The sequence below is a fragment of the Trichomycterus rosablanca genome, chromosome 1 (assembly GCF_030014385.1).
Source record: "Trichomycterus rosablanca isolate fTriRos1 chromosome 1, fTriRos1.hap1, whole genome shotgun sequence".
NCBI classification, from domain to species: domain Eukaryota; kingdom Metazoa; phylum Chordata; class Actinopteri; order Siluriformes; family Trichomycteridae; genus Trichomycterus; species Trichomycterus rosablanca.
Genome location: NC_085988.1, coordinates 43,042,518 through 43,056,479, shown reverse-complemented (window position 1 = coordinate 43,056,479; position 13,962 = coordinate 43,042,518). Strand labels below are relative to the sequence as shown.

General features: G+C 37.8%; 1 protein-coding gene across 1 annotated transcript in view; it reads left to right on the top strand.

Annotated features, from left to right (window-relative positions):
* wnt7bb (wingless-type MMTV integration site family, member 7Bb) overlaps positions 1-10,667 on the top strand; it is a 41,120-nt gene extending 30,453 nt beyond the window's left edge. Inside the window, exons 3-4 of the mRNA XM_063003174.1 lie at positions 4,034-4,302; positions 10,117-10,667. Of these exons, the coding sequence (XP_062859244.1) occupies positions 4,034-4,302; positions 10,117-10,596 (749 nt within the window). The 3' untranslated portion in view covers positions 10,597-10,667. The remainder of the gene's footprint in view (positions 1-4,033; positions 4,303-10,116) is intronic.
* Positions 10,668-13,962: the final 3,295 nt, after the last annotated feature.

Here is a 13,962-nt window from a genome sequence, read left to right as displayed (position 1 = left end):
TTACACAGATTATATGTCACATGAAAGGTAAAAATACATGTGAAATGATTTATCTTGGATTTTAACAGGGGTGTGTTGACTTATTATATCCACCGTCTATACAATGTTAATTAAAAATAGCATTATAAACTTGCAGCCTTAGTTTTAAATATTAAATCGGACATTGTTGGTGTAAAATCAAATGCAGAAATCAGCAGTTACTATCATGGTTTAATGTGTAATTTATTTGTCAGGCTTGGTAATCTTGGTTATGTTTTGTAATGATCTTTACATTTTTAGACTGATTCTATAGCCTATTCCCATGAATGAAAAAGTCCAATTCACAAGCTAGAATCATTTGTTTATTTTATTTTTATGTTTTTTCTACTTTATTCTGGTCAGAGTTACCGCAGGTCCCGTTTTACTGGAAATCACTGGGCGGATGGCAGGAATACCCTTGACAGGGTGCCAATCCTTGGCCAATGCTGGGCTTTAATCCCCCCCCCCCCAGACATAGATAATCCTGTCTGTGTAGATATCCCTGACTGGCCAGTAGCACAGTTCAGAATCGAACCCAGAACCTAGTAGACTACCATTACAGACCACTGCAACACCCAAACACCCTTTAAACTAATTGTAAATATCTAAAAATATATTCAAGATTTTCAATACAACAGTTAATATGTCATAATTAATTCATTAATTTATTCATTCATTCATTTAGTCATTGTCAGTTTTACCACCGCTTCATCCTATTCCTATTCACCACGTGAAAAGTAGGAAACACTCTGGACAGCTTGCCAGTTCATCATAGGGCAGATAAATACACACACACACACCCCTAGGGCAATTTTTGGATCTCCGATTAGCCTGACTGTGATAGAAAACTAGAGCATCTGGGGAGAGGACCTGGACCACTCCATCTGGGAATTAAACGCAAGACCCAGGACCTTGTTGCTGTGAGGTGACAGTGCTACCCACCAAACCACTGTTCCACCCTGTTACAATTCAGTCTGTTCTTTACGTATTTGTCCAGTGTGTACATCAATCCACTTTTTGAGAGTCTATTCTGACTCTTTGTGTGTCTAATGTAAGTCTAGGTTTAAAAATTACTCCTCTGACCAATTTACTAAATTAAATGTTGTAGTTATTATTTGTGCTTTTTTAAGAAAAAAATAAGGCCTGGTTTCAATAAAAACAGGTGTTATTAATAAATGGTTTGGGAACTGGTTAAATTGGATATTGAATGTCCTATCACTATTCAACACTGAATACTTCAGAATGAGTCGAGAGAAAGTATGTTTTAGTACTTTACTATTCCAGTCATTGTTGTATGACTGGAAACCCAGTCTGCTATGTCATACACAGTCTGTGTAGTGAGCCACTTTCCACAAATTGAGAAACTGTTCAGCTGTTACAATGGTCAGTTTCGCAAATAGAGAGGCAAACTGAGCCTATTTATAGGATTGCGTGAGGGGGAAAGAGAATATTAAGCAAGCAGAGGAATTGGAAAATAGAAGGGGATTTTAATAGCAATTCATATGGATATGAAGTACGTCATTCTCCCTGGTCCAATCTTGGACTCTTGTCACATACACTTGCCACTGAACCATTTAAGCCATGTGGTTTAATAAAGCTGTGTTCTTCTCTCCCAATTGCTCCAACCCATTGAGGTTTTTCGGATCAGTCCAGTTTTCCGCTGCCAGTGCACAAGGCTATCCCAGGGTTGTTCCTTCTGGAACGGAGTCACACTTCTGGAAGTGGACTTTGAAAGATGTCCTTTTTTCACTCAGCATTTCAGGAACCACACGACTGCAATAAAGGAAAGGAAAAAGAGCAAGACTGAGGGTTCAGGGTTACAAAACTGAAAATAAACATATTTTTACTTTTAGCTAGGTAACAAATGCTGAAAGGTTTTTTAATAAGCAGTGGAAAAGTCCTATTTTGTGTATAAGTGAACAATGATGTATGGAAATGCTAGCTGAGCTCACAGAACAAACACAGACTTCTGACTTTTTGCTCTCTCTGTAAGCTGCTTTAATATGCTCTCATTACCAGCCTCAACAGTTCCAGAACCAACAGGAATAACAACCAACTGATGCACCATCATTTCCTCTTTGTGCCTTAATATATGCAGTAGGCAAGTGTATGTTTTTATCATTATGCTGGCACTGTGTGTGGTGAGCTGTCGGCATGAGTGTGCAGCAGGATGCATGTGTGTGCAGTGTGTAGGCTTGCTGTGGTACCACACACTGACAGTACAGAGTTTGATTTCTAACCAGAATTGCTATGACCAGTTCTGAGTCAGTGTCCAATTGTGTCGTATATTAGAAATGAGCTACAGTAGAACACCAGAGGAAAAAGGTGGCCATCTGATCTAGTTTGCACTGCATGTGCATGTCTTTACTGCTAGCCCGGCTTACACTGACATTCTTTAAAATCTATACACATATAAGTCATGTGGTTATTCTGCACAAAACATGGACACAGGATAGGTGTAAATAAAATACACATCTACTTACCTGCTGTTTAAAACATCAACATATTGCTAGCACTTATGATTAAATCATTTTATGCAAAATTAGCAATGCATCTTGTACAAATAGTGAACCTGTGACCATCTCCAACGACTGCAGGACTTTGAGACCCGTCTTCTTTCTTGTGGCCAGCTTGCAAGGTGCTTAGTCTGAGGAATTCAGCACATTGGACAGCACCTGCACTGTGTTCCCACACTATCAGTTTGCCAGGATTTAGTACTTAAACAGGCTGTCTGAAAGGCCATGTGTTTTTGATTTAAGATTCAGATTTTATGTGTTGTAAATAGCAGTATGGGAATCTGAAAGGAATAATATAAGCGTGAGAAATATCTTGATTTTTATTATTTTTTATTATACTAAATTACAACATTTTACAATCGACAATACTGATTACAGTCAATGAGAATATTCTGATGTTTATGGGGATGGTTTGTTGTGGAATGTTAGACTGTTATTAAAGTTAAAAGATTTCTAATTCTTTGAAAAATAAAGAAGGTGGATAACTGCTTTACAGTCTACTTTCCAAAACATTGTGTTGATCAGACAGAACATGGACAGTGCTTGACTTTATGGTTTATCAGTGCACACTTAATTAAATGGATCAGTATATATGAGTACTTATTATTGTCCTGAAACAGGAAAGAGTACAGTACCGTTTGTCCTGTAAGGTGCACCTGGTCCTGGAAAAGCCATAATTGAGCCTAATCATTTTCACTAAATTACTGTTGTTTGTTTGATACATACAATTGCCAGCAAACATTGGAGGCTTTTTTAAACAGACATTTGTCCACAAGGGGGTATAATGGTAAAATTGGATCCTCTCTTAATGCACTGTTCTAAACTGGCACGTGCATTGTACTTTTGTAATGTAATTTAACTATCAGAATTGCATAAAAATAAATTACTGCTACTATGTGGATTTGGAAATACAGTGAGAACAAAAATGTGTTTAAGCAGAAATAATGTCGGCAAAAGACATCTAATATGTTTCTATTATTATGTCATTTTGTTATTTAAAAAAAAAGAAATTTCAACCAGCAGTGGTCATTGTGCAAGCTGTGCATCAGATTATTATCTTTTCTTGTATTAATTTAGACTTGCAATATACACTTTCGACATTGCACTTAGAAAATCACACTTCTGGCACTAAATGAATCAATGTATGTATAGATGTCTTTGTATTTTATACTCCTAAGTGAAAATGCCTCAAATAACATAATAATTGTAGGGGACAAACACAGAAACATTTGTGACAGCAGGAGACAGCACAAACATTATTGTTTATTTGAATGATGCAGTCCTATCTAGACACTAAATTATTCAATGTGCACATTTATGGTCAATTATAATGGTGGAACATTGTGAAAGCATCATCAGTCTACAGGTTTCAGTCCATTGACCTTTGCAGTTATTAATAATTATGTATCAATCTTACTTAAATGATTAATAGAAACTGTTAAAATGATCAATTGAGCCGAATAGATCAGATATCACAGGCTAATCTCTCTTTCCCCCAGGCAGCAGGGAGGCTGCATTCACCTATGCCATCACAGCTGCAGGAGTGGCCCATGCGGTGACAGCAGCATGTAGCCAAGGCAACATGAGCCACTGTGGCTGCGACCGTGAAAATCAAGGTTACAACCAGGAGGAGGGATGGAAGTGGGGGGGCTGCTCTGCCGACATCAAGTACGGCATCGAGTTCTCCAAGAAGTTTGTGGACGCTCGTGAGATTAAAAAAAATGCCCGTCGACTTATGAACCTGCACAACAACGAAGCAGGGAGAAAGGTAAACACCAATCATATTCATACTTTATATTTTCTGAAGAGTTGCTACTACTTTAATGGTTTTGCTTGAAACAAAATTTGTTGCAGAATGAGCCACAATTAGTTCTATGTAATATGTAATTATGTGTCAGTATGATCAAAAGGTATATGTTTACATCAACATTCTTGCCATCCATTAAAAATGTGCTAATGTGTGTTGCTGCTGTTTTTGTTGGTGGAGTTCATACCACTATGCACATGCTACATGCTCACCAGTAGTTTAAAAAAATTATCAACACTAATTTTGGTGTACTTTTTTGTCATGGACTGTGGATTGGTACATGGCCAAAAATTCTCTTAAGCTACTGACTTACTTGTTTAGGGAAACTTTAAACAACATGCTGTTTTATTTGGTAAATAAATAAGACTATATAATTGTCGGATTGATTCAAACTCCTGGCAACTATTAATGTTTTTGCAGAACATCTTGTCTTCTGTTTGGGTCTTCAGGCTTTATATTGGCTCATTTATTATTCCTTTAATTTTATGCCTAAAAATACCCAGAAATAAGAATAAAAGAAGAATAGAAAGATTGAAAAAATTATGTTAAATGGGGGTTGATACTCATACACGTTTTGTTTCCTATTGGTATTGTTAAATATTTTTTATCTAATAAAGCATTGTCTCTGATAATTGGAGCACTATTTTAACATTATTATTACCCCCCCCCCCCCCCCCCCCCATATTTTCTCCCCTAATCTAGTCGTATCCAATTACCCTGGTTGCATTACGCTTTACCTCTACCAACACAACCCTCCACTTCTGACTGAGGAGCTTCGCAACTGACACATGCCCCCTCCGACACGTGAGCAGTACCGACTGCCTCTTTTTACCTGCATGAGGCGAGTTCATATGCGGATCAACCTTGTGCACAGAGAGCCACACCCTGATCAGCATTATTCCCCAACTCTGCGCAGGTGTCATCAATCAGCCAGCAAAGGTTGTAATTGCACCAGTTATGAGGAACCCTGGTCCGGCTTATCCCACCCTGAACAACAACCAATCGTTGTTCATGTGGCCTCCCAGCCCAGCTGGATGTCAGAGCTGAGATTCGATACGATGCATTCGAAATCCCAGCTCTGGTGTGCTAGCCTATTTTACCGCTGTGCCATTTTTAGTTTTATTACTATTACTATTATACACTATTATTATAATTAATAAGAATAATTATTTGTTTGGAATCAAGTTATACTCAATGAAGTTAGAAGTTATTGTGGGCAAAAGGCAAAAATTTGCCATGCACAGGACACCAATCCATTACAGTTGGTGCATAACAAACTCATAACAAACTCTATTATTATCATAATTATTATGTAACTATATTATAATAATTATTATATAGTTATTATTGTTGTCCCATATAAATAATTGTGTTGATTAGTACAACTATAGTAAATTATGTAACTATTAATTATTAATTTAAGTAAATTGTTGGTACTGTAAAAGTCTAGGGCTATTTAAACACACCACTTACTAAATATGTTAGACATTTATCAGACAATCCTTCACATCATGAGAATATTATGAGAACTTATGTTGTGGAATTTAGGTTTTGGTGTTGACTTTCAATTCTCATTGCATGAATTTCTGAGGTGCTGAATTCCCACAGAACTTTTATTTGGTAGAATTGTGAACCAAACCCAAGGACAGTGACTTCATATTGCAAATATGTTAAAACATAAACTATGCAGTGTTTGCAAACACAAGCTATTGAGACAAAATAGTAACACAATACAAACTGTTTGATTTAAAAAGTAGTAATGCTACAAATCTGTTACTAAGAAATATGGTTAAATCAACCCTGAATTTACTACAGTAAATAAGTGTCTGAATGCATTGTATGTAATGTAAAAAAGTATTTACACTATTTTCTGATTTCTTCTGTCATTGCATATTTATCACTGAAAGTTTATAATATTCCTATATTATTATATAGAGAAACCTAAGTAAAACATACATTTTATAACACATTTAATGAGCAAGGTAACCCAACACATTATTACCTATGTGTTATCTATAAAATGTTGTTGCAATCTGGCTTACCAGTTCACCAAATCTACTTGATTAACCAGTGTAGCTAATTGTTCACAGCCTGGTCCTGATAAACATAAATTTCTTTATCTTTCCTCATCTACAAATACGATATTTTGACAAAGCTGTAAATATCTAGGAAGAGTTACAAAGCCCATTCTAAGGCTCCAAGACTTCACTGAAACACAGTGAATGCAATTATCTTTAAATGGAGGTATCTTGGAACCTTGGTTAATCTACTGAGAGAGTGGTTGACCTAATTAAGTGTTTTAAGGGCTGAGTGACAACTCGTTCAAAAAGTCGCAAAGGATTCTAGACAAACATTCAAAGGACCTGCAGACTATTTAATTCTTAGCTAAGGCCAGTGATCATGAATCCACAACATTAAATGAAGCTAAACAAAAAGACAGTTTGTTGGACATTAGGAAATGTGAAACCATTGCTATCCAAAATTAGTGATTTAAGATATTTAAGATTTACAAAAAAGCATCAGGATGATACCTAAACCTTTTGGGCTATGTTTTCTATAAATGTGTCTTACTATGACAGGTGATCAGTTAAATTATCAGTTAAAAATGCTAATACAGGGCCGCTCAGGTGGCACAGTGGTAAAATCACACGCTGGAACCAGAGCTGGGATCTCGAATACATCGTATCAAATCTCAGCTCTGCCTGCCGGCTAGGCTGAGCGGCCACATGAACAACGATTGGCCTGTTGTTCAGATATGGGTGGGATAAGCCGGATAGGGTCTCTCTCTCATAACTAATGCAATTATGACCTCTGCTGGCTGATAGATGGCACCTGCACAGAGAAAAGAGTGCTCTCAGGGTGTGTCTGTCCATACACAGTGCTGAGCTGCACTGCACTCGTCAAAGTGTAGGTGATAAGATGCATACGGCATGCTGCCCACGTGTCGGAGGGGGCGTGGATTAGCTTCGTTCTCCTCAATCAGAGCAGGGATCGGCATTGGTGGAGAGGAAGCATTACGCATTGGACGCGCTAAAAATGGAGAAAAAGGGGAGAAAAAATGCATAAATAATAATAATAAAAAATGCTAATACAGCATTTCATTAAAAGAGCATTATACCAACATTAAACATGGCGGTGTGACTTGCCATGACTGGGTAAACAATAAAAATTTCTGAGGGGAGTGTAAGGTAAGGTCTGTTCCTGAGCTGACACTAAGGTATTATTGGCTCATGCTACAGAATAGTGATTCCAAATACAAAGGCAAGTTTACACCTTCAGTTAATAAGTCATTGATGGTATGATCTGTGTTAGGTTTTGATTTAAATTTTAGTCAGTCATTCAGTCAGAGGGAATCCAAACAGTGCAATTACTTTTTTACAACAGTGTTTCTAGTCATATACAGGTGTTAAGGTAAATTCCTCAGAAAATCTTAAAATCCACTGGGGTAAAAAGCCAGTATCCTGCACATAGCTTACAGAGTGTGATTTTTGGAAAAGCTCGGGCTGATAACTAACAGTCAAACATTTTCGACAGCTTGTTTTACTTTAGCGAATTACTGGGCATTTTTCCTTCACCATCTTGTGGCATCCTCCTGATTCCAGAGCTGGTTTGGCTTGGCTCAGCTCCTCTTGGCCATGTTTGTTTGTTATTAGTCATCCAAGAACATAAAATAACATGCACCCTAACAGCACAGCTCCTCCGCTTCAGAGTGCACTCTGGTGGCAAATGGATCTAATTAATAACTCTGCTCTTTATTGTGTATGCTGGAAGAACTAAGCCCGAGCAGAGCGGAGCCCAGTCTGCGGTTGCCAAATGGAGCCATTCCAATCCCCCTCCAGTTCAATGCATGGAATCATAAACTGTAAAGTCAGTAACAGCATATTATTGCGAGCCTCTTTCTGCTGCGCTGAAAACACAGCCCTTGCTCCCCTACATCAGTTTTTTTGTGTCTTTTATAAAAGAGCCATCATAGTAATAGTTGAGCGGTGACATCAGAATGCAGAAAGGGGGGCTAGGAGGATTTGAATTTACCATGTGACTCTGAAACAAGCAGGATTAGGGCTGCTGCGCTGCTCTGGAATTTCAATTGCAATCAGACATATGTGTGGTTTAAGCTAGCTTTGAAGGATTGGGGAGAGAACTGGTGAACATCATCCCAATTAATGTAACCAGAGCCCCTTGAATATGCACAACCATGCAGGCATTTATTTGAAAGGACTGGTGTGGAATTAAACTTGTAATCTGTAACTCAGATCTATTGAAACAGCTGTCTTGAATGAGTTAGATATTGTTGAAAACAGCCTGAATTAAGGCTTAGTTTTAACAAAAAAAAATGACAGTGCCTTGCGTGGGTCATGGTCCTTTTGCTGGATTAATCAATTAGTTTACACAAATTTTCCAGGAAAAGGATGAAAGGCCTGGTATAGTGTGGTACACTAGTTGGTAGGGACACTGGAAAAAGATCTCTACCAAATATGCAAAAATGTTATGCAGCTTTCCTGAAAGCACATACAGTACATATGGTCTTGCTTTCAGGAACTTTGGAGTGATGTTATGCAAAACGTTTGGATTTTTTTAGTTTAAGTACTTTTTTTTGTTTTGATCCAGAGGTACAACTAGTTTAGTAGTAACTGATCCAGAAGTAACTGTTCGGGGGGGGGGGGGGGGGGGTGTATGTTCAGAAACAGCGTAGTCATTGGGAGGTAAAAGGGTAAAGGGAAGGGCACATGGTATACGAACTGTGCCCTTGTATAACTTATATATTATACACCGATCAGCCATAACAATAAAACCACCTCCTTGTTTCTACACACATTGTTCATTTTATCAGCTCCACTTACCATATAGAAGCTCTTTGTAGTTCTACAATTACTGACTGTAGTCCATCTGTTTCTCTGTGTGCTTTGTTAGTCCCCTTTCATGCTGTTCTTCAATGGTCAGGACCCCTACAGGACCACTACAGAGCAGGTATTATTTGGATGGTGGGTCATTCTCAGCACCACAGTGAGACTGACATGGTGGTGGTGTGTTAGTGTGTGTTGTGCTGGTATGAGTGGATCAGACACAGCAATGCTGATGGAGTTTTTAAACACCTTACTGTCCCTGCATTCTGGACTGAGAATAGTCCACCAACCAAAAATATCCAGCCAACATCGCCCCGTGGGCAGCGTCCTGTGACCACTGATGAAGGTCTAGAAGATGACCAACTCAAATAGCAGCAATTGATGCACGATCATCTCTGACTTTATATCTACAAGGTGGATCAACTAGGTAGGAGTGTCTAATAGAGTGGACAGTAAGTGGACACGGTATTTAAAAACTCCAGCAGCGCTGCTGTGTCTGACCCACTCATACCAGCACAACACACACTAACACACCACCACCGTGTCATTGTCAGTGCAGTGCTGAGAATGATCCACCACCTAAATAATACCTGCTTTGTGGTGGTCCTGTGGGGTCCTGACCATTGAAGAAAAGGGTGAAAGCAGGTTAAAAAGTTATGTAAAGAAACAGATTGACTACAGTCAGTAATTGTAAAACTATAAAGTGCTCCTATATGGTAAGTGAAGCTGATAAAATGGACAGTGAGTGTAGAAACAAGGAGGTGGTTTTAATGTTATGGCTGATCAGTGTATATGTAACAGATATTACAGTTGTATAACTTGTATATTGATTATCAGTTAAAATATCATAATCATGACAGATCAACTGAGGCAGCTTCTGGATTTAAGGTTGTAGACCTCCACTAATTTCTACTTGCATTGTTGTTTTCAGGTACTGGAAGATCGGATGAAGTTGGAGTGTAAATGCCATGGTGTGTCAGGTTCCTGCACCACTAAGACATGCTGGACCACCCTCCCAAAGTTCAGAGAGATTGGCTATGTGCTAAAGGAGAAGTACAAAAAGGCAGTTCACGTGGAGGTGGTACGAGCCAGTAGACTGCGACAGCCAACCTTCCTCAAGGTGAAGAAGACAATTGGTTACCAAAAACCCTCAGAGACAGATCTGGTCTACATCGAGCGTTCTCCTAACTACTGCGAGGAGGACGCCAAGACAGGCAGCGTGGGGACGCAGGGGCGTTTATGTAACCGAACATCAACAGACACAGATGGCTGCGACCTCATGTGTTGCGGCAGAGGCTACAATACACACCAGTACACCAAGGTGTGGCAGTGTAACTGCAAGTTTCAGTGGTGCTGCTTTGTCAAATGTAACACCTGCAGCGAGAGGACGGAAGTGTTCACCTGCAAATGAACAGGTGTTTACTCAGAGGGATAAGTCAGCTTGCAGGAGGATGTCAGTAATTATGGGTGAAAAACCCTTCGAAGAATGGATGGTACAAGAATTTTGAATCAGAAAAAGGAAACAACATTCAAATCAGATGGGATTTATACTTTCTGCTCTACCACGCATCATTTTGCACAGTTTTAGGTTCGCTTTCCTATAGCAGTCAAATGCTAAATCTGTAGGTACAACCCCTTGTCTTGGATGAGTTTAAACTATCAGAAGCACATGCTCTGAGGTATCTGTACTGACTGGAGCAAAAAGACTGCCTGATATGGATCATGTCCAGGACCTAAGCATTACATTTTGGAATCTGTATTTTTTCCATGAAGTTGTAAGTTTAAAAAAACGTACAAACAGAAGGTTACAAGAATCTAAATAATGACACAAACTTTTTCAAAAGTAATCAGACATAATTAATCCAGTTATCCTGAAGAAGATTATGGGACAGAGACATAAGAGGGAAAAAGGAACTGCTCCTAAGCTCTGTATTTTAGCAACCTAAAAAATGGAGTTGCCACAAAAAGCCTCCTGCTGCAAACTGGAAGGCGGTGGAATACGTTAGCTGTCCAGTCACACTGGAACTGTATGTTTGAACACTGAAAATAAATTTATTTATGTTATAGTCTCTTAATAAGCACTAACGGGTAGAAACGTCTTATTTTGTATGAACTGTAAAGAAGCAGAGAGGGATAGAAAAAAGTCTTTGTATAAATTTCTGACTGAAGGTTGCGTCTTCTCAAGAAACAAGCTCCTCGGTCCTGTGACAGTTTTTATGTTCTTCGAATGGTTTAACCATCAATAGTGTGTTCATTTTAAAAACCACTGTTTAGGACAGTTTTCAGTTGAATTATTTAATATCGGTTCTTCTTTGCTGTAGCCTAGCCTTAGTGTGCCGTAAGGTATGCACTAAAATTTGGAACATTATATTTTTTAAAACCTAGACATTAGCTAACTCGACTCATGAAATTAAAATATTGCTGAATATGTTGTGCTGCACTGATATTTTTCTGTTCTGATATTACAGATGAAACTAAATAAATTTCCATTTGACTGGCTTTGGACCTTTTTTCATAGGAACAATAATGTATTCCACAAATTGGCCAGCTGCTACAATGGTAACTGTGGGTTTTATTTGTATGTACAGGGGATGGACAAAACAAAACACATCACCCAGATGTTTAAGAGTTATGTTGGATGAAGTTTCATTTCATGTATTTATCTTTTATTTCATTTGTATATCATTTTCATCAACTGCTTCATCCTGGTCAGGGTTACAGTGACCTAAATATATGAAAAAAATAACTATTAGTATTAGTAATATGTAAGTTATAAAGCAACATGAGGCAATTATAAAGCTTTAATGACAGATTGTTGAAAGCCAACCAAGTCTATTCACTGACCTGGATAGACAGCATTTTATTTGATAGCTGTTAAATGACCTAATAAACGACTGTATGTTGTAAACTTTACAAAGCTGAAATTAATGGCAAGTCTACCATTTATAAACCTTTATATGAATTTATATACAAATTTCCACCACAAACCACCCAGGACATGCATTGGGATGTTAAAGAATTGTTAGGTAAAACAGCACAGTTTAATGCTCTATGGTCCTGTTCACCTGGCTGGGTGTCCTTACAAGCACCATTGTTGGTTAAGTCACCTGCCCTAGTGATGGATGATTTGTGGAGTGCATAATGTCTCTTTGAGACTCTGCTGCTTCTGGGTAAGTCTGCCTTATCAGGTAATTAAAATCAGTAGTGCTTTCAATTTTTTCTTTAAAAAAAAAATAAGCAGGAAAAATAAGCTCTATCGTAAAAATAATAATGTTATCTTCACTTAATGCTCAGTGGTTGCTGACTGGTTGCCCTGCTCTTTATTTAAATTAGCTTTATTAATTTTAGATTGCTTTAGCATTCTAAAACGAAGGTCTACAGTTTTTTGTCCATTCCTTGTACATACTATATTCATAGCAATAATTAAGTGGACGATCATATTGTATCATTGTATTGCCATATTGTAACACTTAAGTAATATAGTTTAAGATTGCATTGATAAAATTTCTTGTCCTAAAGTGGTGGATTAATGTTCTAGTTCTGTATGTTTGTATGTAATATTTATAACAGACATAAAACAGTGGCATACTGTGCACATCAAGAGTTAAATTGTTTCAGCGTTTGAGGATAGAAAATTCCGCTTTATCCAACCATCGCAATTTCAGCTGACATTCTATAGTTCATTGGTTTCTTGATTCTGGTACTGTAAGCAAATATGACCACACTGTTCCCTTTGTCAAAAACCTGTTTCCCACTGCCATGCTTCGAGACCTTATTTGGGATTGTTTCTTTAAACGAGGCAATTATTCATTTGTACGCATATTCGAGCCAGTTTTTAAAGACATGTTCAGATGTTCCAACCACCCCTAAATACCATGACTAGCCATGTTGGAAAAACATGAATCATTAAAAAACAATGTAACAGTAAATCTGTCAACTTGCTGACTTGGTCCTTATCTTGTACGTGACACATGGGCAGGGGCAATGTATGGGGTGCTGCAAAGCTATTACAATGAATTAAATTATGCCATTAATAATAGAGTGTTTTATTTGAATGTCTTTCATTTTGTTGTTTGGCAAAAAGTAAACATCCAGAGAGTCTCTGCATCCCCTCCCCCCTTCTGTTTACATAAAATGGTTCGGGCCACATTCAAGCCAGGTGCAAAAGATGCTTGCTAGCAGTGAACTACAAGTGAGGAGTGGAGCGTTTTGTCTCTTTTTAAAGAAATATCTGGTTACCAGAAATGTAACCAGAAAGAAAACTAAGACAGAAGAAAAAAAATTATTAGGTTATTAATTTTTTATTTATTTATTAATGTTTCTAAGTGCTACATTCAAATGGTATGTTTTAAATTCTATTACAAAATCCAGTTCTACAATTGGTTACATGTTAAATATTAGCTGAATTGATATTTTGCTTTATAGATACTTTTAAGCATTAAGAATTTCAAAAGTTACCTCATACAATTATCAGTGTAATTATTATAAAAGAATATTTCTGATTTCAAGTATAATTGCATATTTGTCCCACTAAATACCTCAGATTATTAAACAATGCATGATATTACACAAATACCCAGTTATTCAGTCCAGCCATGACCCTGACCAGGATTAATTGGTGGTAAACAGTTAAAATATAACCTCTGCCGCTCAGGTGGCGCAGCGGTAAAATACGCTAGCACACCAGAGCTGGGATTGCGAATACATCATATCGAATCTCTGCTCTGCCATCCGATTGGCTGTTGTTCATCCAGGGAAGGAGCCAAATAGGGACCTC